We start from the raw sequence: 26,901 nt of genomic DNA, 5'->3' as shown, positions 1-26,901 counted from the left end.
GATTGCGGACAACACGGCCTACAGGGAGGAGGTGAGGGCCCTCGGAGTGTGGTGTCAGGAAAATAACCTCACACTCAACGTCAACAAAACTAAGGAGATTATTGTGAACTTCAGGAAACAGCAGAGGGAACACCCCCCTATCCACATCGATGGAACAGTAGTGGAGAGGGTAGTAAGTTTTAAGTTCCTCGGCGTACACATCACAGACAAACTGAATTGGTCCACCCACACAGACAGCATTGTGAAGAAGGCGCAGCAGCGTCTCTTCAACCTCAGGAGGCTGAAGAAATTCGGCTTGTCACCAAAAGCACTCACAAACCTCTACAGATGCACAATCGAGAGCATCCTGTCGGGCTGTATCACCGCCTGGTACGGCAACTGCTCCGCCCACAACCGTAAGGCTCTCCAGAGGGTAGTGAGGTCTGCCCAACGCATCACCGGGGGCAAACTACCTGCCCTCCAGGACACCTACACCACCCGATGTCACAGGAAGGCCATAAAGATCATCAAGGACAACAACCACCCGAGCCACTGCCTGTTCACCCCGCTATCATCCAGAAGGCGAGGTCAGTACAGGTGCATCAAAGCTGGGACCGAGCGACTGAAAAACAGCTTCTATCTCAAGGCCATCAGACTGTTAAACAGCCACCACTAACATTGAGTGGCTGCTGCCAACACACTGACTCAACTCCAGCCACTTTAATAATGGGAATTGATGTAAAATATATCACTAGCCACTTTAAACAATGCTACTTAATATAATGTTTACATATCCTACATTATTTATCTCATAAGTATACATATATACTGTACTCTATATCATCTACTGCATCTTTATGTAATACATGTATCACTAGCCACTTTGAACTATGCCACTTTGTTTACATTCTCATCTCATATGTATATACTGTACTCGATACCATCTACTGCATCTTGCCTATGCCGCTCTGTACCATCACTCATTCATATATCTTTATGTACATATTCTTTATCCCTTTACACTTGTGTGTATAAGGTAGTAGTTTTGGAATTGTTCTACCTGGAACCAAAAAGGGTACTTCAAAGGGTTCTCCTATGGGGACAGCCGAAGAACCCTTTCAGGTTCTAGATAGCACATTTTTTCTAAAAGTTTACCCTAAGAGAAAACGGCTGAAGCGAGAGGGATGAGTGATCGGCATATATATATATATATATATATACTGTATATATATATATGCCGTTAAACATTGTACCTGTACCCTAGTGTAATGGGTGGCTGGAAATCCTAGAGGGAGGAGGAAGCTGCTCTAGTAAATATGTAATGGAGCTGTATGTGTTTGTGTTTGGTGTGGGGGGCTTGGGAGCAGGAGGGCTGAGTAGCCAATATCGTAGACCACGTGCCTTGCTGCTATCAGTGGAGATCACAGGCAACGTGGTGGGGCTGTGGGGCTGTGGGGCAGGCAGAGGAGGGTGGTATAGAGTCTAGACCACATGCCTTGCTGCTATCAGTGGAGATCAAAGGCAATGTGGTGGGGCTGTGGGGCTGTGGGGCAGGCAGGGGAGGGTGGTATAGAATCTAGACTACATGCCTTGTTGTGATCTGTGGTGATCTATAGCTTGACTCTCTGCTGTGATCTGTGGTGATCTATAGCTTGACTCTCTGCTGTGATCTGTGGTGATCTATAGCTTGACTCTCTGCTGTGATCTGTGGTGATCTATAGCTTGACTCTGCTGGGATCCGTGGTGATCTATAGCTTGACTCTCTGCTGTGATCTGTGGTGATCTATAGCTTGACTCTCTGCTGTGATCTGTGGTGATCTATAGCTTGACTCTCTGCTGTGATCTGTGGTGATATATAGCTTGACTCCACACAGTGTGGTGTTGTTGATAGAGAGTGGATCGCAGCACAGGTGGAGGGCATGACTAAGAAGGTAGGGAGCCAAACAGAGAGACAGGGGAGTAGGGAGACAGGGGAGCAGGGAGACAGGGGAGCAGGGAGACAGGAGTGGGGAGACAGGGGAGCAGGGAAACAGGGGAGCAGGGAGACAGGGGAGCAGGGAGACAGGGGAGCACGGAGACAGGAGTGGGGAGACAGGGGAGCAGGGAGACAGAGGAGCAGGGAGACAGGGGAGCAGGGAGACAGGGGAGCAGGGAGACAGGAGTGGGGAGACAGGGGAGCAGGGAGACAGGGGAGCAGGGAGACAGGAGTGGGGAGACAGGGGAGCAGGGAGACAGGGGAGTAGAGTAGGTAGACAGGGGAGTAGAGTAGGTAGACAGGAGAGTAGAGTAGGTAGACAGGAGAGTAGAGTAGGTAGACAGGAGAGTAGAGTAGGTAGACAGGAGAGTAGAGTAGACAGGAGAGTAGAGTAGGTAGACAGGAGCGTAGAGTAGGTAGACAGGGGAGAACAGTAAGTAGACAGGGGAGTACAGTAGACAGGAGAGTAGAGTAGACAGGAGAGTAGAGTAGACAGGGGAGTAGAGTAGAGTAGACAGGGGAGTAGAGTAGGTAGACAGGGGAGTACAATACGTAGACAGGGGAGTAGAGTAGGTAGACAGGGGAGTAGAGTAGACAGGTTAGTAGAGTAGAGTAGACAGGGGAGTAGAGTAGGTAGACAGGAGAGTAGAGTAGACAGGGCAGTAGAGTAGGTAGACAGGGGAGTAGAGTAGAGAGGGGAGTAGAGTAGAGTAGACAGGGGAGTAGAGTAGGTAGACAGGGGAGTACAGTACGTAGACAGGGGAGTAGAGTAGGTAGACAGGGGAGTAGGGGGGCTGTGGTGTAAAGACCACACATCCTGCTCCCCACAATATTATGTTGCTGATAGATCTCAGTGGATCGCAGCACAGGTGAAAGGCAGGGGAGTACAGTACGTAGACAGCGGAGTAGGGGGGCTGTGGTGTAAAGACCACACATCCTGCTCCCCACAATATTATGTTGCTGATAGATCTCAGTGGATCGCAGCACAGGTGAAAGGCAGGGGAGTACAGTACGTAGACAGGGGAGTAGGGGGGCTGTGGTGTAAAGACCACACATCCTGCTCCCCACAATATTATGTTGCTGATAGATCTCAGTGGATCGCAGCACAGGTGAAAGGCATGGCTATGATTACTTTTCAGCAAAGACCCACAGAATACCTTTAATCAAGCTCACACATCAAGGTTGTTGGGTTTTCCCACCAGCCCCCTCCCCTCCCTCCCTCCCTCCCAGGTTAACTGCACACTCTTTTCAAGGGAACATAAAAAAACACCACTTTAATGATGGTGGGGTACTTGCACAACCCTAGGCTGCAAGGCAAGCTATTCCCAAAACCAGATGAAGTCAGCTTTGCTTTGAGAGATTGTCTTTATGTTTTGGAGAAGTGAAGACTAGATGTATTACACTGCTGCAAGGCGGGTTGTGGATTAACCTCACAGCTAAAAGTGTGTGTGTGTGTGTGTGTGTGTGTTTGTGTGTGTGTGTGTGTGTGTGCCTGTGTGCCTAACTGTTCTCAGTAAGACACACAGTGTGAATTTAACGTTAGATAATCTAACAGGAACCAGAGGAAGTTGTGAATGACCAAACCATGATCACTTCCTTTACTAACCTACAAAAAAAAACCTGCAGCAGCTCCTCTTTTTCTGCTGTTTGTTTGAGGCACATCAAACTAGAACAGGAGTGAAGGGGGCGGCTCGCGTTGGGAGAGAGACTCCTTCTGAAATAGGATCATGTGATCTATAATGGATGCCAGGTGTCTGTAGACTACTACGTCCCAAATGACACCCTATTCGCTATACCCTACCCCAAGCCATCAAACGGCACCCTATTCCCTATACCCTACCCCCAAGCCATCAAACGGCACCCTATTCCCTATACCCTACCCCCAAGCCATCAAACGGCACCCTATTCCCTATACCCTACCCCCAAGCCATCAAATTGCACCCTATTCCCTATACCCTACCCCCAAGCCATCAAACGGCACCCTATTCCCTATACCCTACCCCCAAGCCATCAAATTGCACCCTATTCCCTATACCCTACCTCCAAGCCATCAAACGGCACCCTATTCCCTATACCCTACCCCCAAGCCATCAAACGGCACCCTATTCCCTATACCCTACCTCCAAGCCATCAAGCGGCACCCTATTCCCTATACCCTACCCCCAAGCCATCAAACGGCACCCTATTCCCTATACCCTACCTCCAAGCCATCAAACGGCACCCTATTCCCTATACCCTACCCCCAAGCCATCAAACGGCACCCTATTCCCTATACCCTACCTCCAAGCCATCAAACGGCACCCTATTCCCTATACCCTACCCCCAAGCCATCAAACGGCACCCTATTCCCTATACCCTACCCCCAAGCCATCAAACGGCACCCTATTCCCTATACCCTACCTCCAAGCCATCCAATGACACCCTATTCCCTATACCCTACCCCCAAGCCATCAAACGGCACCCTATTCCCTATACCCTACCCCCAAGCCATCAAATTGCACCCTATTCCCTATACCCTACCCCCAAGCCATCAAACGGCACCCTATTCCCTATACCCTACCCCCAAGCCATCAAATTGCACCCTATTCCCTATACCCTACCTCCAAGCCATCCAATGACACCCTATTCCCTATACCCTACCTCCAAGCCATCCAATGACACCCTATTCCCTATACCCTACCCCCAAGCCATCCAATGACATCCTATTCCCTATACCCTACCCCCAAGCCATCCAATGACACCCTATTCCCTATACCCTACCCCCAAGCCATCAAATGGCACCCTATTCCCTATACCCTACCCCCAAGCCATCAAATGGCACCCTTTTCCCTATACCCTACCCCCAAGCCATCCAATCTATTATTTATTTATCTTAGTTGTTTTGCACTGGCTCTATGCACACTCACTAGACCCTATACACACACATTCACACATACACACATATATATCTCCAGATTGACCAGTCAATATTACCTCAATCACATCAACTAGCTGGTACCCCGCACACTGACTCAGAACCCGTGCTCCTTGTATATAGCCATAAGAATTTCACTGTAAAGTGTACACCTGTTGTTTTCAGCGACATGTGACCAATAAAATGATTGGTAGTGTGTAGTGTACTTCTGGGCCCTAGTCTAAAGTAGTGCACTATATAGGGAATAGGGATCCATAGGGCTCTGGTCTAAAGTTGTGCACTATATAGGGAATAGGGATCCATAGGGCTCTGGTCTAAAGTTGTGCACTATATAGGGAATAGGCATCTATATGGCTCTGGTCTAAAGTAGTGCACTATATAGGGAATATGGTGTCATTTGGGATGCACGCTAGGGTCCTCTCCCGAGTGGCACAGTGTTCCAAGGCCCTGTATCTCAGTGCTAGAGGCGTCACTACAGACACCCAGGTTCTAATCCAGGCTCTATGACAACCGGCCGTGAATGGGAGTCCCATAGGGCGGCCGGGTTTGGTCGGTGTAGGCCCGTCTTTGTAAATAATCATTTGTTCTTAACTGACTTGCCTAGTTAAATAAAGGTAAAAAAAAATATTAAATCACTGTCAGACGTGCCTTCGGGGCCTGTGTTCAGAAAGCATCTCATCTAGGAGTGCTGGTTTAGGATCAGTTTCCCCTTTTCGATCATAATGAATCATTTATATGGGCAGAGGGGACCTGATCCTAGGGCCTGGAAAGGAATAACCAGGAAAAAATGTCAGCCAAAAAAAATCTCCCCCTCACCTCTCTCCCCCTTGGTGCAGGTCTTCCCATCCTCTTCCAGGAAAAAGCCTTTCTCACACTCACACCTGTAGCTCCCTGGAGAGTTCAGACAGACCTGAGAGCACACCGTCCCGTTGTTGTTGGCACACTCATCCATGTCTAGAGAGAGAGAGAGAGAGAGAGAGAGAGAGAGAGAGAGAGAGAGAGAGAGAGAGAGAGAGAGAGAGAGAGAGAAAGAGAAAGAGAGGAGAGAAAGAGGTGGCGAGAGGGGGTGGTGGTGAGAGAGGGGGAGAGTGGTGGTGAGAAAGGAGGAAAGAGAGAGAGAGAGGGGGAGAGAGAGGGGGTGGCGGCGAGAAAGAGAGTGAGGGTGGCGGCGAGATAGGGAGAGAGAAGGGTTGGTGACAGGAGAGAGAGGGGGGGGGAGTGGCGAGAGAGGGGGAAAGAAAGAGGTGGCGAGAGAGGGTAGAGAAAGAGAAACAGAGGGGGGTGGTGAAGAAAGAGGAGAAAGAAAGAGAAAACACAAAGACGGGCTTGTTCAACTTGTTGTATTCTTAATGCGGTCTATCATGAGAAGTGCCATTTGAAATAAAATGAAATGTGAGACTGCCAGTGTCCAAGCCTGTGAGAGAATGCTACTAAAATAACAACACTGAAACAAAAAAGGACTTCAAAGTGAAGTATATTATGGAATATGTAGCTGACTATGTAGCCGACTATGTAGCCGACTATGTAGCCGACTATGTAGCCGACTATGTAGCCGACTATGTAGCCGACTATGTAGCCGACTATGTAGCCGACTATGTAGCCGACTATGTAGCCGACTATGTAGCCGAATATGTAGCTGACTATGTAGCTGACTATGTAGCTGACTATGTAGCTGAATATTTTGTTGAAAATGTAGCTGAATATGTAGCTGAATATTTTGTTGAAAATGTAGCTGAATATGTAGCTGAATATGTAGCTGAATATGTAGCTGACTATGTAGCTGACTATGTAGCTGAATATTTTGTTGAAAATGTAGCTGAATATGTAGCTGACTATGTAGCTGACTATGTAGCTGAATATTTTGTTGAAAATGTAGCTGAATATGTAGCTGACTATGTAGCTGACTATGTAGCTGAATATGTAGCTGAATATGTAGCTGACTATGTAGCTGACTATGTAGCTGAATATTTTGTTGAAAATGTAGCTGAATATGTAGCTGAATATGTAGCTGAATATTTTGTTGAAAATGTAGCTGAATATGTAGCTGAATATGTAGCTGAATATGTAGCTGACTATGTAGCTGACTATGTAGCTGACTATGTAGCTGAATATGTAGCTGACTATGTAGCTGAATATGTAGCTGAATATGTAGCTGACTATGTAGCTGACTATGTAGCTGACTATGTAGCTGAATATGTAGCTGACTATGTAGCTGACTATGTAGCTGACTATGTAGCTGAATATTTTGTTGAAAATGTAGCTGAATATGTAGCTGAATATTTTGTTGAAAATGTAGCTGAATATTTTGTTGAAAATGTAGCTGAATATGTAGCTGGAGAGGGTACAACACTTACTGGAGGCCATACCTGAGTAGTAGTACTTGGCCATGGTTATCTTTGCTCGGTGACTGTGTTAATACAGGGGCGTAGGACCATAGAAATATAGTTACTAGAATGTACATTCTATTTATATGTGTGGGACCAGGTCTCACCCAGGCAGTATGGCTTCTCTCTGTTCCGGTGTCGCTCCCGGTCGTAGCGGTAACCAGGGTAACAGGTGCACACGACCCGTCCAAAGTGGTCCGTGCACTGTTGTTCACAGGGGGCGCCATCACACACGTCATAATCTGTACACACACGTCATAATCTGTACACACACATCATCTGTAGACGCACATCATAATCTGTACACACACATCATAATCTGTACACACACATCATAATCTGTACACACACATCATAATCTGTACACACACACGTCATAATCTGTACACACACATCATCTGTACACACACATCATAATCTGTACACACACCATCTGTAGACGCACATCATAATCTGTACACACACATCATAATCTGTACACACACATCATAATCTGTACACACACATCATAATCTGTACACACACATCATAATCTGTACACACACCATCTGTAGACGCACATCATAATCTGTACACACACATAGACGCTTCTATCAGAAACACAGCTGGGACTGGTATAGAGATACTACTCCGTCTTACAAACACAGCTAGGACTGATTAATTGCACTATGACGGCACCTAACCTGGTCCCAGATCTGTTTGTGCTGTCCTGGCATCTCCAACGGTTGGCCTAAAACAACACAAATCAGATCTGGGACCAGGTTAGATGGCACCAGTTATGTGTGAATAGAGCGATCAAGCACAGGTCTGATTCCAGTTCCTGCTTTTAGCACACGATTTCATACTCATTACTGATGTTTATGACACTGCACTTTGAAGTCATTGTCTCTCATGCCTTAATTAAAGCGCGTTAGTAATTGGAGGACCAATAAAAGTTGAATAGAATTGAAGTCTCCAGTCACTGAATACTTAGTAAGACGAATGATGCCTTTCATAACAATATGATGATCACATGTTACGGTTGAAGAAAACGCTTTAACACGAATGGAGACGGCATGTGCCAATGGACTCATTGTAACAGAATATGAGGTTTAACAAAATCCAACAGTAATGAAATAACTGTACTTTAAAATCATTAAACACCTAGCATGCTTTCTTACGCTCTTTCAGAAAGGTTCAAATAACAGAACGGTTAAAATAACAGGAAGGTTAAAATTACAGGAAGGTTAAAATAACAGGAAGATTAAAATAACAGGAAGGTTAAAATTACAGGAAGGTTAAAATAACAGGAAGGTTAAAATTACAGGAAGGTTAAAACTACAGGAAGGTTAAAATTACAGGAAGGTTAAAATAACAGGAAGGTTAAAATTACAGGAAGGTTAAAATAACAGGAAGGTTAAAATAACAGGAAGGTTAAAATTACAGGAAGGTTAAAATAACAGGAAGGTTAAAATAACAGGAAGGTTAAAATAACAGGAAGGTTAAAATAACAGGAAGGTTAAAATTACAGGAAGGTTAAAATAACAGGAAGGTTAAAATAACAGGAAGGTTAAAATTACAGGAAGGTTAAAATAACAGGAAGGTTAAAATAACAGGAAGGTTAAAATAACAGGAATGTTAAAATTACAGGAAGGTTAAAATAACAGGAAGGTTAAAATAACAGGAAGGTTAAAATTACAGGAAGGTTAAAATTACAGGAAGGTTAAAATAACAGGAAGGTTAAAATAACAGGAAGGTTAAAATAACAGTAAGGTTAAAATTACAGGAAGGTTAAAATAACAGGAAGGTTAAAATAACAGGAAGGTTAAAATTACAGGAAGGTTAAAATAACAGGAAGGTTAAAATAACAGGAAGGTTAAAATTACAGGAAGGTTAACATAACAGGAAGGTTAAAATAACAGGAAGGTTAAAATTACAGGAAGGTTAAAATAACAGGAAGGTTAAAATAACAGGAAGGTTAAAATAACAGGAAGGTTAAAATTACAGGAAGGTTAAAATAACAGGAAGGTTAAAATAACAGGAAGGTTAAAATAACAGGAAGGTTAAAATTACAGGAAGGTTAACATTACAGGAAGGTTAAAATAACAGGAAGGTTAAAATAACAGGAAGGTTAAAATTACAGGAAGGTTAAAATAACAGGAAGGTTAAAATAACAGGAAGGTTAAAATTACAGGAAGGTTAAAATAACAGGAAAGTTAAAATAACAGGAAGGTTAAAATAACAGGAAGGTTAAAATAACAGGATGGTTAAAATTACAGGAAGGTTAAAATAACAGGAAGGTTAAAATAACAGGAAGGTTAAAATTACAGGAAGGTTAAAATAACAGGAAGGTTAAAATTACAGGAAGGTTAAAATAACAGGAAGGTTAAAATAACAGGAAGGTTAAAATAACAGGAAGGTTAAAATAACAGGAAGGTTAAAATTACAGGAAGGTTAAAATAACAGGAAGGTTAAAATAACAGGAAGGTTAAAATAACAGGAAGGTTAAAATTACAGGAAGGTTAAAATAACAAGAAGGTTAAAATAACAGCATATCAATCTAATGATTTATGGGTTAAACCAGAGACACAAACCTATGAACACCAGGGAATGGTCGCCAAAAATATCTAAGCAAACACACAAGAAAGACCAAAGAAAGACATAAATCTGCATCCCAAATAGCACACTATTCCCTACACAGTGCAGTACTGGGCTGGTCAAAAGCAGTGTACTATGTAGGGAATAGGGTGCCATAGGCCTCTGGCCAAAAGTAGTGTACTATGTAGGGAATAGGGTGCCATAGGTCTCTGGCCAAAAGTAGTGTACTCTGTAGGGAATAGCGTGCCATTTGGGATGCAAATTGGGAACGGTTCCATACCTTCAGGAATGCACTGGCCCAGCACAAACTTAAACCCCTCACAACATTTCTTCCTGAAAAAGATCAAGCAAAGCACACACAAAAAAAAGAGTCAAAAGACACACCTTAAACAATTTTAAAAAGTTTTGTGACCCAGAATGTTACTTGTGGTCAAATTCAAAATGGACAGTTGAAGCTCTCGTTCTACAATTTGACATGCTCATAACGATTCCGAATGCTAAGTTGTTCTGTGGCTGTGTAGGCGACTATCTGTTATAATGTCATAACCATCTTCTCCTCAAGACTGAGCCAGACATCTGTGGATGCCAGGTATTTTACTATATACACCGGTATTGATGCGCGGACCGGTTTGGGTTTTTACTAAACCTTCAATAAGGGTATTTCAATGTTTGGTTTGTTAAGGAGAAAGGAAACACTTCAAGAAGTTACGCTGAGGAAAGAGATCCGATCCACTAACCCAAAACACGTGCTTTGTAACATAGAAACGTCTATATTTTCAGTATTGTAATCTTGAACAACGTTTATTAGGAGCGGCAGGTTGGACCAGTAATCGAAAGGTTGCTAGATTGAATCCCCGAGCCGACGAGGTAAAAACCCTGAACAAGGCAGTTAACCCACTGTTCCCCGGTAGGCAAACTTTGTAAATAAGAATTTGTTCTTAATTGACTTGCCTAGTTAAATAAAGGAAAAATGGGCAGCGCCATCTTGAATTGCCAAAGTAACGACTGATGCCAATGGGTCATCAGTAGGAGTGAGTTTCGGCGCAGAGACTAAAAGTGAATTATGTCACCGTGAGGTACCTCAACTGGACCGGAAAGATTTCTCACAATTATGACAGCTCTGTCACTGAGATCAGGTAGAATCACACCCTCACAGGACACGTACATAGATATACTGTACATACCAGACATAGGTACTAGTAAAGGGCACAGGAGCGGAGCAAATGGAATGGCATCAAACACCTGGGAACCATGGAAACCACGTGTTTGATACCATTCCACCAATTCCGCTCCAGTCATTAACATGAGCCCGTTTTCCCCAATAAGGTGCCATCAACCTCTTGTGGTAAAGGGGCTCCTAATCCTCACCCAGTAGCTCATGTTGTCAGTGATTATTTCCCCTTTGTTCCATGCTTTTAATTTGTTTCCATTCTGACACTTCCTTTATAAGGCTACAGGCCTAGTGGAATGTATTAGGTTATAGGCCTAGGGTAATGTATTAGGTTATAGGCCTAGGGTAATGTATTAGGTTATAGGCCTAGGGTAATGTATTAGGTTATAGGCCTAGTGGAATGTATTAGGTTATAGGCCTAGGGTAATGTATTAGGTTATAGGCCTAGTGGAATGTATTAGGTTATAGGCCTAGGGTAATGTATTAGGTTATAGTGTCACGTTCTGACCTCTATTTCCTTTGTTTTTGTATTTATTTAGTATGGTCAGGGCGTGAGTTGGGTGGGCAGTCTATGTTTGTTTTTCTATGTTTTGGGTCAGTTCTATGTTTTCGGCCTAGTATGGTTCTCAATCAGAGGCAGGTGTCATTAGTTGTCTCTGATTGAGAATCATACTTAGGTAGCCTGGGTTTCACTGTTTGTTTGTGGGTGATTGTTCCTGTCACTGTGTTTGGTGTCACAGGATAGGACTGTTTTGCGTGTTCACATTTCTTGTTTTTTGTTAGTTTGTTCATGTGTAGCGATTTATTAAAACATGAATAACCACCACGCTGCGCTTTGGTCCGCTTCTCTTCCTCCTACAGACGAACGCCGTTACAGAATCACCCACCACAACAGGACCAAGCGGTGTGGTAATGGGCAAAGGAAAAAGCAGCAGCAAGAGCAGCGCGAGGAGGTATGGACATGGGAGGACGAACTAGACGGTAAAGGACCTTGGGCTCAGCCAGGAGAGTATCGCCGCCCCAAGGAAGAACGGGAGGCGGCGAAAGCGGAGAGGCGCTGGTATGAGGAGGCAGCGCGGCGTCGTGGATGGAAGCCCGGGAGTCAGCCCCAAAAATGTCTTGGGGGGGGGCTAACAGGGAGTATGGCTACGCCAGGTAGGAGACCTGAGCCAACTTCCTGTGGTTACCGGGGGGCTAGAGAGACCGGGCAGGCACCGTGTTATGCTGTGGAGCGCACGGTGTCCCCAGTGCGGGTGCACAGCCCGGTGCGGTACATTCCAGCTCCGCGTATCGGCCGGGCTAGAGTGGGCATCGAGCCAAGTGCCATGAAGCCGGCTCTACGCATCTGGTCTCCAGTGCGTCTCCTTGGGCCGGCTTACATGGCACCAGCCTTGCGCACGGTGTCCCCGGTTCGCCTGCATAGCCCAGTGCGGGCTATTCCACCTCGCCGCACTGGCAGGGCGACCGGGACCATTCAACCGGGTAAGGTTGGGCAGGCTCGGTGCTCAAGAGCTCCAGTGCGCCTGCACGGCCCGGTCTATCCGTCACCACCTCCACACCCCAGCCCTCCGGTGGCAGCTCCCCGTACCAGGCTGTCTCTCCGGCACATCCGTCCAGAGCCTTCCTCCTCTCCAGCGCTGCCGGAGTCTCCCGCCTCTCCGGCGCTACCAGAGCCTTCCTCCTCTCCAGCGCTGCCGGAGTCTCCCGCCTGTCCGGCGCCTCTGCCGGAGTCTCCCGCCTGTCCGGCGCCGCTGCCGGAGCCTCCCGCCTGTCCGGCGCCTCTGCCGGAGCCTCCCGCCTGTCCGGCGCCTCTGCCGGAGCCTCCCGCCTGTCCGGCGCCGCTGCCGGAGCCTCCCGCCTGTCCGGCGCCTCTGCCGGAGCCTCCCGCCTGTCCGGCGCCTCTGCCGGAGCCTCCCGCCTGTCCGGCGCCTCTGCCGGAGCCTCCCGCCTGTCCGGCGCCTCTGCCGGAGCCTCCCGCCTGTCCGGCGCCTCTGCCGGAGCCTCCCGCCTGTCCGGCGCCTCTGCCGGAGCCTCCCGCCTGTCCGGCGCCTCTGCCGGAGCCTCCCGCCTGTCCGGCGCCGCCAGCGCCGCCCGTCTGCCCGGCGCCGCCAGCGCCGCCCGTCTGCCCGGCGCCGCCAGCGCCGCCCGTCTGCCCAGCGCCGCCAGCGCCGCCCGTCTGCCAGGAGCCGCCAATGCCGCCCGTCAGCCAGGGGCCGCCAGTGCCGCCCGTCAGCCAGGGGCCGCCAGTGCCGCCAGTCAGCCAGGGGCCGCCAGTGCCGCCAGTCAACCAGGGGCCGCCAGTGCCGCCAGTCAGCCCAGCGCCAGCGCCGCCAGTCAACCAGGGGCCGCCAGTGCCGCAAGTCAGCCAGGGGCCGCCAGTCAGCCAGGGGCCGCCAGTGCCGCCAGTCAGCCAGGGGCCGCTAGAGCCCCTCTGTCCCGAGCAGCTGCCCCTCTGTCCCGAGCAGCTGCCCCTCTGTCCCGAGCAGCTGCCCCTCTGTCCCGAGCAGCTGCCCCTCTGTCCCGAGCTGCTGCTTCACCTCTGTCCCGAGCAGCCCCTCTGTCCAGTGGGGTCATTGAGAGGGGTGGGCATGGGGAGTAAGCCACGGAGGTGGACAATACGGCGGACTAAGACAATGGCGAAGTGGGGTCCGCGTCCCGCGCCAGAGCCGCCACCGCGGACAGACGCCCACCCAGACCCTCCCCTATAGGTCAAGGTTTTGCGGCCGGAGTCCGCACCTTTGGGGGGGGGGGTACTGTCACGTTCTGACCTCTATTTCCTTTGTTTTTGTATTTATTTAGTATGGTCAGGGCGTGAGTTGGGTGGGCAGTCTATGTTTGTTTTTCTATGTTTTGGGTCAGTTCTATGTTTTCGGCCTAGTATGGTTCTCAATCAGAGGCAGGTGTCATTAGTTGTCTCTGATTGAGAATCATACTTAGGTAGCCTGGGTTTCACTGTTTGTTTGTGGGTGATTGTTCCTGTCACTGTGTTTGGTGTCACAGGATAGGACTGTTTTGCGTGTTCACATTTCTTGTTTTTTGTTAGTTTGTTCATGTGTAGCGATTTATTAAAACATGAATAACCACCACGCTGCGCTTTGGTCCGCTTCTCTTCCTCCTACAGACGAACGCCGTTACATATAGGCCTAGTGGAATGTATTAGGTTATAGGCCTAGGGTAATGTATTAGGTTAAGGCCTAGGGTAATGTATTAGGTTATAGGCCTAGGGTAATGTATTAGGTTATTGGCCTAGTGGAATGTATTAGGTTATAGGCCTAGTGGAATGTATTCGGTTATAGGGTAATGTATTAGACTATAGGCCTAGTGGAATGTATTAGGTTATAGGCCTAGTGGAATGTATTAGGTTATAGGGTAATGTATTAGACTATAGGCCTAGTGGAATGTATTAGGTTATAGGCCTAGTGGAATGTATTAGGTTATAGGCCTGGTGGAATGTATTAGGTTATAGGCCTAGTGGAATGTATTAGGTTAAGGCCTAGGGTAATGTATTAGGTTATAGGCCTAGGGTAATGTATTAGGTTATAGGCCTAGTGGAATGTATTAGGTTATAGGCCTAGTGGAATGTATTAGGTTATAGGCCTAGTGGAATGTATTAGGTTATAGGCCTAGTGGAATGTATTAGGCTACAGGCCTAGGGTAATGTATTAGGTTATAGGCCTAGTGGAATGTATTAGGCTACAGGCCTAGGGTAATGTATTAGGTTATAGGCCTAGTGGAATGTATTAGGTTATAGGGTAATGTATTAGGTTATAGGCCTAGGGTAATGTATTAGGTTATAGGCCTAGTGGAATGTATTAGGTTATAGGCCTAGTGGAATGTATTAGGCTACAGGCCTAGTGGAATGTATTAGGCTATAGGCCCAGTGGAATGTATTAGGTTATAGGGTAATGTATTAGGTTATAGGGTAATGTATTAGGTTATAGGCCTAGTGGAATGTATTAGGTTATAGGCCTAGTGGAATGTATTAGGTTATAGGCCTAGGGTAATGTATTAGGTTATAGGCCTAGGGTAATGTATTAGGTTATAGGCCTAGGGTAATGTATTAGGTTATAGGCCTAGTGGAATGTATTAGGCTACAGGCCTAGGGTAATGTATTAGGTTATAGGCCTAGTGGAATGTATTAGGCTACAGGCCTAGGGTAATGTATTAGGTTATAGGCCTAGTGGAATGTATTAGGCTACAGGCCTAGGGTAATGTATTAGGTTATAGGCCTAGTGGAATGTATTAGGTTATAGGCCTAGGGTAATGTATTAGGTTATAGGCCTAGTGGAATGTATTAGGTTATAGGCCTAGTGGAATGTATTAGGCTACAGGCCTAGTGGAATGTATTAGGCTATAGGCCCAGTGGAATGTATTAGGTTATAGGGTAATGTATTAGGTTATAGGGTAATGTATTAGGTTATAGGCCTAGTGGAATGTATTAGGTTATAGGCCCAGTGGAATGTATTAGGTTATAGGCCTAGTGGAATGTATTAGGTTATAGGCCTAGTGGAATGTATTAGGTTATAGGCCTAGGGTAATGTATTAGGTTATAGGCCTAGGGTAATGTATTAGGTTATAGGCCTAGGGTAATGTATTAGGTTATAGGCCTAGTGGAATGTATTAGGTTATAGGCCTAGTGGAATGTATTAGGCTACAGGCCTAGGGTAATGTATTAGGCTATAGGCCCAGTGGAATGTATTAGGTTATAGTTCTAGTGGAATGTATTAGGTTATAGACCTAGTGGAATGTGTGTAAGAAGAATTTGAGGTTGTAAAAGCCAATTATTGTTATTATACGTCTTATTATATTATAATATTTTGTAATTCCATTTACGTTTACATTACAATGTGATTGTTGTATACAATCTTGTGGTTATGATAGCTTGCACTATGTTTTCAGGTTTGAATGAGATAATGTATTATCTTAACCTTATTCTTTCACTAAAGTTATTGTTTTAATTCACATTATATTACTTGTGTATGTCTTTCCTTATCAAATTGAAGACAAAATAAAATGTATAATATGTTTGTACAAAACTAATAATATTGCCCTCATAACAGCCTCAATTCGTCGGGGCATGGACTTTACAAGGTGTCGAAAGCGTTCCACAGGGATGCTGGCCCATGTTGACTCCAATGCTTCCTACAGTTGTGCCAAGTTGGCTGGATGTTCTTTGGGTGGAGGACCATTCTTGATACACATGGGAAACTGTTGAGTGTTTAAAACCCGGCAGTGTTGCAGTTCTTGACACGCTCAAACTGGTGTGCCTGGCACCTACTACCATTACCCCGTTCAAAAGCACTTAAATATTTTGTCTTGCCCATTCAACATCTGAATGGCACACAAACACAATCCATGTCTCAATTGTCTCAAGGCTTAAAAAAAATAATTATTTAACCTGTCTCCTCCCCTTCATCTACACTGATTGAAGGGGATTTAACAAGTGACATCAATATCAAATCAAAGTTTATTTGTCACGTGCGCCGAATACAACAGGTATACAACAAATACAACCTTACAGTGAAATGCTTACTTACAGGCTCTAACCAATAGTGCAATAAAGGTATCAGGTGAACAATAGGTAGGTAAAGAAATAAAACAACAGTAAAAAGACAGGCTATATACAGTAGCTAGACTATAAAAGTAGCGAGGCTACATACAGACACCGGTTAGTCAGGCTTATTGAGGTAGTATGTACATGTAGGTATGGTTAAAGTGACTATGCATATATGATGAACAGAGAGTAGCAGTAGTGTAAAAAGAGGGGTTGGCGGGTGGAGGGACACAATGCAGATAGCCTGGTTAGCCAATGTTGGTTGGTCGGGCCAATTGAGGTAGTATGTACATGCATGTATAGTTAAGGGATCATACATTTCACCTGGATTCACCTGGTCAGTCTACGTCATGGAAAGAACAGGTGTTGCTCAGGTTTTGTACACTCATTGTATATGTTTAATATACTATCCAGATAAGAAAGAGTATGATCACAGAACGTTCCATGGAATTCCAGGAAATTACCACCAGTCACTAAAATGGCTATAACTCATTCACAGTCAAAAGGTTTTTGCTATTCTGATTTCAGATGATCACTCCTTAAAAAGGAAGAGTCAATATGCTCAATGACATGTTTCTCTTCATTATGAAGTTGTGTAAATGACAGTTGTTTTGAGGGAAAAAGCCAATAAAATATACACATTTTCAGAGGTGATTTTGACTGATTACCATTTGATTGATGTGGTACTAGTGCATTGATGTGGTACTTGAAAGGGCTGTTTGAAAGGGCTGTTTCTCAGCATTCGGAAAGTATTCAGACAACTTGACTTTTTCCACATTTTGTTACGTTACGGCCTTATTCTAAAATGGATTACATTGTTTTTATTCCTCATCAATCTCCACACAATACCCCATAAGGACAAAGCAAAAACAGGTTTAGACAATTTTGAAAATGTATTACAAATAAAAGACCTGATTGGTGGTTCAGAGAAGGGTTGTCCTTCTGGAATGTTCTCCCATCTCCACAGAGGAACTCTGGAGCTCTGTCAGATTGACCATTGGTTCTTGGTCATCTCCCTGACCAAGGCCCTTCTCCCCCGATTGCTCAGTTTGGCTGGGTGCCAGCTCTAGAAAGCTCTAGTCTAGGTCTAGTCTCCATTTCAGAATGATGGAGGCCACTGTGTTCTTGGGGCCGAGCAGTTGCCTTACCAGGTAGTAATGCAACCAGTCAGGATGCTCTCGATGATGCAGCTGTAGAACCTTTTGAGGATCTGATGCCAAAAGACCGATGCCAAAGCTTTTCAGCCTCCTGAGGGGGAATAGGTTTTGTCGTGCCCTCTTCACGAGTGTCTTAGTGTGCTTGGACCATGTTAGTTTGTTGGTGATGTGAACACCAAGGAACTTGAAGCTCTCAGCCTGCTCCACTGCAGCCCCATCGATGAGAATGGAAGCGTGCTCGGTCCTCTTTTTCCTGTATTCCACAATCATCTCCTTTGTCTTGATCACGTTTAGGGAGAGCATGTTATCCTGGCACCACACGGACAAGTCTCTGACCTCCTCCCTATAGGCTGTCTCGTCGTTGTAGTGATCAGGCCTTCCTTTTGTTGTCCAGGTGGGAAAGGGCAGTGTGGAGTGCAACAGAGATTGTATAATCTATGGATATGTTGGGTGGTATGCAAATTGGAGTGGGTCTAGGGTTTCTGGGATAATGGTGTTTATGTGAGCCATGATCAGCCTTTCAAAGCACTTCATGGCTACAGACGTGAGTGCTACGGGTCGGTAGTCATTTAGGCAGGTTACCTTACTGTTCTTGGGCACATGGACTATGGTTGTCTGCTTAAAACATGTTGATGTTACAGCCTTGTGAATGTTGACCTGTTTACACGTTTTATGCACATCGGCTGCGGAGAGAGTCTTCCGGAACAGCTGGTGCTCTCATGCATGTTTCAGTGATATTTGCTTAAAAGCGAGCATAGAAGTAGTTTAGCTCGTCTGGTAGGCTTGTTTCACTGGGCAGCTCTTGGCTGAGCTTCCCCTTGTAGTTGGTAATGGTTTGCAAGCCCTGCCACTTCTGACGAGCGTAAGAGCTGGTGTAGTACGATTCAATCTTAGTCCTGTATTGACGCTTTGCCTGTTTGATGGTTCGTAGCGGGATTTCTTATAAGCTTCCGGGTTAGAGTCCCTCTCCTTGAAAGCGGCAGCTCTAGCCTTTAGCTCAGTGCAGATGATGCCTGTAATCCTTGCCATCTGGTTGGGGTATGTACGTACGGTGACTGTGGGGACGACGTCATCGATGCACTTATTGATTCCTTGTAAATTCCTTATATTAAGCAAAGCAGGCAGCAACATTTTCTTGTTTTTAAAATGTACGTATAGCCAGACATTATTTACAAAAGATGTAAATAAATGTGTTTATTGAGTCTGCCAGACCATAGGCAGTAGGCACGTGTTCCACGTGTTCTCTTGATAAGTGCGTGAATTTCAAGGAAGATGTATGGAGAAAAACCTACAATATTTTCTATAGGAATGTAGTGAAGTAAAAGTAAAAGTATGCCAAAATATAAATTGTAAAGTAAAGTACAGATACCCCAAAATACTAATCATTACACCACTGGGCAGAGGCCATGGTCTATGGTCTCAGTAAATTCAGGAATTCCAAAACTCTCCCACTGATGATGCAACAATGCATGTGATATGCATCTCCGGCACGTGTAATGTAAAGTTGATTGAGTTTGCTACTTGAGTCATTTTCCTCCCTCTCCTCCTGTTGCATGATACTTCCCTTACCAAGCCCTGCCCTCTGTCACTCAAGGAGAGCACTTTGTTTCCTCGACCATGGAGTAATGAGAGCACTTTGTTGCCCCGACCATGGAGTAATGAGAGCACTTTGTTGGTTGACCATGGAGTAATGAGAGCACTTTGTTTCCTCGACCATGGAGTAATGAGAGCACTTTGTTGGTTGACCATGGAGTAATGAGAGCACTTTGTTGCCCCGACCATGGAGTAATGAGAGCACTTAGTTGGTCGACCATGGAGTAATGAGAGCACTTAGTTGGTCGACCATGGAGTAATGAGAGCACTTTGTTGCCCCGACCATGGAGTAATGAGAGCACTTTGTTGGTTGACCATGGAGTAATGAGAGCACTTTGTTTCCTCGACCATGGAGTAATGAGAGCACTTTGTTGGTTGACCATGGAGTAATGAGAGCACTTTGTTGCCCCGACCATGGAGTAATGAGAGCACTTAGTTGGTCGACCATGGAGTAATGAGAGCACTTTGTTGCCCCGACCATGGAGTAATGAGAGCACTTAGTTGCCCCGACCATGGAGTAATGAGAGCACTTTGTTTCCTCGACCATGGAGTAATGAGAGCACTTTGTTGCCCCGACCATGGAGTAATGAGAGCACTTAGTTGCCCCGACCATGGAGTAATGAGAGCACTTAGTTGCCCCGACCATGGAGTAATGAGAGCACTTAGTTGCCCCGACCATGGAGTAATGAGAGCACTTAGTTGGTTGACCATGGAGTAATGAGAGCACTTAGTTGCCCCGACCATGGAGTAATGAGAGCACTTAGTTGCCCCGACCATGGAGTAATGAGAGCACTTAGTTGGTCGACCATGGAGTAATGAGAGCACTAAGTTGCCCCGACCATGGAGTAATGAGAGCACTTAGTTGCCCCGACCATGGAGTAATGAGAGCACTTAGTTGCCCCGATCATGGAGTAATGAGAGCACTTTGTTGCCCCGATCATGGAGTAATGAGAGCACTTAGTTGGTTGACCATGGAGTAATGAGAGCACTTTGTTGGTCGACCATGGAGTAATGAGAGCACTTCACTTGCCGTTCACTCTGCTGTCTGCATGGTCAGACAGTGCTGTTTAATTACACTATTAATTTGTGTATCTTACGGTTTGCAAATTACAGTCTGAAATTTGGTATTTTCTTAGCAAGTTGTGGCTAAAATAAATTGTGGTAGCCGCTAATGCTAATAGATAGTTAGCTGGCTAGCTAGCTTTCTAAATGTACTATCGTAGCTAGCTAATACAGCCTGGGTGTCACGCCCTGGCCTTAGTATTTAGTATTTTGTGTTTTCTTTATTATTTTGGTCAGGCTAGGGTGTGACATGGGTGATTTATGTGTCTTGTCTAGGGGTTTATTAGATTAATGGGGTTGTGTGTAGTATAGTAGTCTAGGAAAGTCTATGGTTGCCTGGAGTGGTTCTCAATCAGTAGCAAGTGTTTATCGTTGTCTCTGATTGGGAACCATATTTAGGCAGCCATATTCTTTGAGTGTTTCGTGGGTGATTGTTCCTGTCTCTGTGTTTGTTGCACCAGATAGGGCTGTTTCAGTTTTTCACGGTTCTTGTTAAGTATATTGTTCACGTTATCATCTTTATTAAAGATGTTTATAAATAACCACGCTGCGTTTTGGTCCGCCTCTATTTCACCAGAAGAAAACCGTAACACTGGGACCAGTGTTAGTGTAGGCTTAGATACGTATGTTATTTGTGCAACGGTATCTTACGAAATCAGAGATGAGAATGGAGAAATCTCCATTGAAATCATGTGAAATTTGCAACTCCAGATTCTTGAATTACTCATAGAGCATATTTAGAACTTTTATTATTCAAAAACATAAAACACTGTCAAATAACGTCATACTGCCAAAAAGGCAGATGTCTGTGCTTTCTCTGGCCTGTTGTGGAGCGCTAGGCTCAGATCAGAGTGAGTAGCCTATTGAATTACAGTCAGTCTACTGCCACTCCCGATAGAGAGAGGGCCGCAGCTGGCATAGTGAATACTTTGACCCTCAAATCCTCCACTTTACACAGTTGTAACTGATTCACCACAACACAAAAAAGAGATTTGTGAGTTCCTGGAAGATTATTGAATTGAAGTATAAATATTACTGTAGAATACAATGTATAACCGGTATTAAACATTGCAGATTGTTTTAGATATTAAGATGAGGTTTGGAGTTCTATCTTCTAATATCCTTTAAAACCATATGAACCACTCCCATAGCACCTCATCACACTGCTAGGCCAACGTGATGCTGAGGCTGAGGACAGTGAACTATAATGAAATGGTGGACGGGAGGTAGGAAGTATTTTTAGAGACAATGTTCTCCCATTTCCTCCTCCTCTCCCACAAGGAGTTAATACCAACACAGATCTGCTACAGAGGCCTTGCTATGGTGACCTGCTGTATCTCACACTGTCACGGCTCAAATCTAAGCAACAACACAAATGGGGTTCGGCATAGAATGCACTATTACTATTACATGTTATCAGCATGTGTTATGTGCTATAGGCCAGCCTGGCAAAATGAAAAAGACGTTTGCTATTTTACGTACATTTTTGCACCTCCATTAAGGGTGATATGTTACATTTTGATACAAATGGAATAACGGTCTGGTTACTGAAGACCGAAACTAAAGTGTGGAGGTTGGTTGGGGAGGATGGTTGGACGTATATACCACAACCGTCTAGAAATCCAAAGGTTGCGTGTTTGAGTTGCGTCGGGGATTTGATTTTTATTTGGATCTCTTTTAGTCCTCATTTGGACTAAATCTTTCATCAGTCCTTAAACATTCAAATACAATTTATAATACGAACACATTTTCACGTATAACACACAGTTACTAACAGACATAATACACGATCCTCTAGATAAATCAGCTCCCAGGGTACAGCAGCCAAATCATTTTGAAATAGCTCATGATTAAATGTTTTAAAATTTATTTTGACCACAATCCTCGGGGGTTTCTTTGGAACCTTGGTGTTCATGGTTATGGTCACAATATTATATTGACCCGATAAATACTCTAACAGTCTAAAAACCATAGTCCAGCACAACGTTCATCTGTATTATATTTAAATGGTTTTGAAGTATTGTTTAAATATATATATTGAAAGGTTTCTGGTTTGCTCAGTTAAATTATTCAATTTCTTTATTGCTCTAAATCGAAATGTTACTTTGCCTATTTCTCTTTTCTGTCTGGATAACACACAGATGGTGGACAATCTATTCCTAGTATTTACTGAATGTCTGTCTCTTACCAACTGAATACCGTTGTGAATAGAGTTTGGCCATTTGAAATGGTGTATATTATGAAATAAAAAAAAATCAATTATCTTGTTGATTGATGACCAACCAAGAGCATTGCGCATGTCTACAACAGAATAACCATATCTCCACCTTAAAGCAATCCTTGCTGCTTTGTTCTGTGCAATCTGCTTCCTCCTAATTTCACTTGCTGATGCATTTCCACAGACCACAGGAAAGTAGTTCACCTGATTCTCAATTAACGCTTGTGTTATTTGCTTAAGAATGTTTCCTGATAAATATTTAGCTATCCTTCTGATTATGCATGCAGTTTTAATATTTTGTTTTTACATAGATTAGCTATTTGAGATGACTATGATAAGCAGGTGTCTAGCTGCACTCCTAGTAGTTTGGTTTCTGCCACTTCCTCAATTTGTACTCCCCCATACTTCATTGTATCCCATGCTGTGTTGGCCTTTTCCTGGTGGAACAGACCAACATAACTTTGGGTTTCTTGGTGTTTAAAACAAATTTGTTCCGGCAAACCCACTCCCTGATATTCTCCAAATCTCCTTGTAAAGCTTGCTGTACCTGTTGAACCGATTGTCTTGCTGTATAAATTATAGTATCATCTGTAAATATAGTAGCTTGAGTTTCAGCTAAGGCATAAGGAAGGTTGCTGGTATTGATTAAATAAATAAGTGGCCCAAGGCAGCTGCCCTGCGGTATGCCACAGTTTAAAGCATGAGGGGTAGAAAATGAACCATTGATATAGGTGGACTGTTTCCTGTCAGTTAGATATGACTGTACCCAATTCAATGCTACCTCCTTAAAACCATAATGCATTAATTTTGTGAAAATTATTTCATGATCCACTAAATCAAATGCTGCACTGAAATCTAAAAACAGTACACCTACAAACCTGCCATTATCCATAGCATTGAGCCACTGGTCAGTCATGTCAACCATTGCAGTGGTAGTGGAATGGTTTTTGCGATAAGCATGCTGATTGGCTGTAATCAGATCATTCTTTTCCATGTACTCCCATATTTGTTTACTCACAATACCCTCCAATATCTTACTGAGTGAAGGGAGTAGACTAATTGGTCGACTATTGGCAGGAGTAATGGGTTCTTTGCAGTCTTTCGGAATAGGACACAGTTTCGCATGCTTCCATACATTTGCAAACATCCCCTTTTCCAGTGACCAATTAAATATGTATCTCAGTGGAACTGCAATCTGGGGAGCAGCACAGTGAAGTAAAACGTTGTCCATAAGACCATAACCTGTAGATTTACCATCAGGTAATGACTTCAATAGGTTTAACACCTCATCCACTGACACCATTTGCAGACTAAAAGAGCAGGTCTTGTTGCTCATAATATGATCATCAATCCATTGGACAATAGCTTGTCTGGAAGAATGTGTGTTTACATTATTGCTAAGTAAACAACCTTTTCTTTGTAAAAAAAACTGCAAAAATATTGGCAATATCAGCTGGTTTTGTTATTGTTGTTATTGTCAACCTCCACACTAGATGGGCATGATGAGATAGATGTACCAAGTAAGCCCTTAACTGTATTCCATACCTTTTTAGAATCATTTTTACAATCAATAAAAGCATTGTTGTAAAATAACGTTTTTTTCTTACGATTCAATTTAACTGCATAATTACGTAATGTTCTATAATTCTGTTAATCAATTACTAGTTCAGATTTGGCTGCTAAGACTTTTGCCATATTTCTTTGAGAAAAAGCCTCACCCAGCTCATCATCAATCCATGGAGATGGACGAGCCCCAACTGTTCTCTTTCTTATAGGGGCATGATAGTCCATTACCTCAGTGAGCAAATCAATAAAACATTCTGTAGCGTGATTTAAATCATCCTCTAGATAAATCAGCTCCCAGGGTACAGCAGCCAAATCATTTTCAAATAGCTCATGATTAAATGTTTGAAAATTTCTCTTGACCACAATCCTAGGGGGTTTCTTTGTAACCTTGATGTTCATGGTTATGGTCACAATATTATGGTCTGTCCAGCCCACTGGCATTGATCTGGCTTTTAAGCATTGTAATGGTATATTACAGAAGATAAGATCAATGCACGTGTCTGAACGATGACCCAACTTAGTTGATGATCTAGTAGTATCATTAATAATTTGTTTCAAACCACAGTTCTAGGGCATATCTCATCAATTTAGCTTTATTTGAATTATTATGATGCTTCCAATTTATATTAAAGTTCACAAAAGATAAATACATATCTGTTACTATCTGTGGCCTGGTCAAACCCAGTGCATAAGTCATCCAGATAGGACACCTTAGAGCTAGGAGGTCTATACACACGTCCAACCAATATGGGTGCCTGGTGAGGCAGATGTACTTGAGCCCATAGTTCCTCTATTTGACATACATTAAGGTCATACCTCCTCTTTAAAGGTATATGATTCTGAATGTACAGTGCTACACCCCTACCATTCCTATCTCTTCTAAGTAGACTATATCTATGATTCCTGTCTCTTCTAAGTAGACTATATCTATGATTCCTATCTCTTCTAAGTAGACTATATCTATGATTCCTGTCCCTTCTAAGTAGACTATATCTATGATTCCTGTCCCTTCTAAGTAGACTATATCTATGATTCCTGTCCCTTCTAAGTAGACTATATCTATGATTCCTGTCTCTTCTAAGTAGACTATATCTATGATTCCTATCTCTTCTAAGTAGACTATATCTATGATTCCTATCTCTTCTAAGTAGACTATATCTATGATTCCTGTCTCTTCTAAGTAGACTAAATCTATGATTCCTATCTCTTCTAAGTAGACTATATCTATGATTCCTGTCTCTTCTATGTAGACTATATCTATGATTCCTATCTCTTCTAAGTAGACTATATCTATGATTCCTGTCCCTTCTAAGTAGACTATATCTATGATTCATGTCTCTTCTAAGTAGACTATATCTATGATTCCTGTCTCTTCTAAGTAGACTATATCTATGATTCCTGTCTTTTCTAAGTAGACTATATCTATGATTCCTGTCCCTTCTAAGTAGACTATATCTATGATTCCTGTCTCTTCTAAGTAGACTATATCTATGATTCCTGTCCCTTCTAAGTAGACTATATCTATGATTCCTGTCTCTTCTAAGTAGACTATATCTATGATTCCTGTCCCTTCTAAGTAGACTATATCTATGATTCCTGTCTCTTCTAAGTAGACTATATCTATGATTCCTGTCCCTTCTAAGTAGACTATATCTATGATTCCTTTCCCTTCTCAGTAAACTATATCCTTGAATGTTCATTTGCCCATCATTTACTGATGCATCTAAATGCGTTTCGGTCAAAGGCAAAAATAGGACTATTATTTATGTTGACCAAGTTAAAAACCTCATGTATTTTTTTAGGAAGGCTACGTACATACAGTGGGGCAAAAAAGTATTTAGTCAGCCACCAATTGTGCAAGTTCTCCCACTTAAAAAGTTGAGAGAGGTCTGTAATTTTCATCATAGGTACACTTCAACTATGACAGACAAAATGAGACAAAAAATCCAGAAAATCACATTGTAGGATTTTTAATGTGATCATTCATTCCAAAATCAGTGTTTCTGAGTTCTCTGCCCCTGCTCTTCGGCATTTCTTTCTGTTTAAGTTTGTCAAAACATTGCCCGTGGCCTATTCCCAGAGGCCTTACCTATTCCATGGACTCTGGAGAAAGTGACATTACGCACGACATCAGTGGGCAGTTTCAGTTGAGTTGACATAAAGTCTCAGACAGTGTCCTCACAGCCTCTGCGGTTGTCATTCTCCGGTATCCCTGAGAATATTAGATTGTCCCGCATTGATCGACACTGTACATAGAGCAAGGTTTCTTTAAGTTGTTTGTTCTCCCTTTGCCCCACCTCCACCTTGCCATGTATAGAGTCTACAGAACCTTTCAGCCCTGTGTTCTCTTTCCTTCGATCATCAATCTGACGTTGGCGGAATACTGGACTGGCACATAATGCATTGATGTCCTCTCGTAATATGTCCAAGATATCAAGTTGGATAAGCCTTACATTGATGGATTTTTAACAAGTCAACATCCATTTCAGTAAACCTCTCCCCACTCGCCACACGCGCCCTCTTACTAGGGGATGGTTTGGTGCCACCGTTGATACCTATTGGCCAACCTGAGTTTGGTTTGTTTTGTTGATTGGGTTGGTTGTCCTTAACAGTGCTTGAATCCTCCGAAACCAGCGACAAGTGTCTCTCGTCAATGAAACGTTCAAGCTCTTCAATGGATTCTGAATCATCCAGCGTGTTTGCAGGCAGAGTAAAACAAAAATAACAAAAACAACGTTAACTTAGCTAGCG

At 43.9% G+C, this 26,901-nt stretch overlaps 1 protein-coding gene across 2 annotated transcripts in view; it reads right to left on the bottom strand.

Moving 5' to 3' along the window:
• Positions 1-26,901, bottom strand: part of LOC139421853 (collagen and calcium binding EGF domains 1) — a 105,645-nt gene that overhangs the window by 27,087 nt on the left and 51,657 nt on the right. For both annotated transcript variants that reach the window (XM_071172980.1, XM_071172981.1), the window contains exons 3-5: positions 10,110-10,162; positions 7,360-7,494; positions 5,685-5,822 (exon numbers count right to left, since the gene is read on the bottom strand). In XM_071172980.1, the coding sequence (XP_071029081.1) occupies positions 5,685-5,822; positions 7,360-7,494; positions 10,110-10,162 (326 nt within the window). The remainder of the gene's footprint in view (positions 1-5,684; positions 5,823-7,359; positions 7,495-10,109; positions 10,163-26,901) is intronic.

The sequence above is a fragment of the Oncorhynchus clarkii genome, chromosome 12 (genome assembly GCF_045791955.1).
Source record: "Oncorhynchus clarkii lewisi isolate Uvic-CL-2024 chromosome 12, UVic_Ocla_1.0, whole genome shotgun sequence".
Lineage (NCBI taxonomy): Eukaryota > Metazoa > Chordata > Actinopteri > Salmoniformes > Salmonidae > Oncorhynchus > Oncorhynchus clarkii.
Note: the sequence above shows the minus strand (reverse complement) of the source record. Positions and strands in the feature narration are given on the sequence as shown.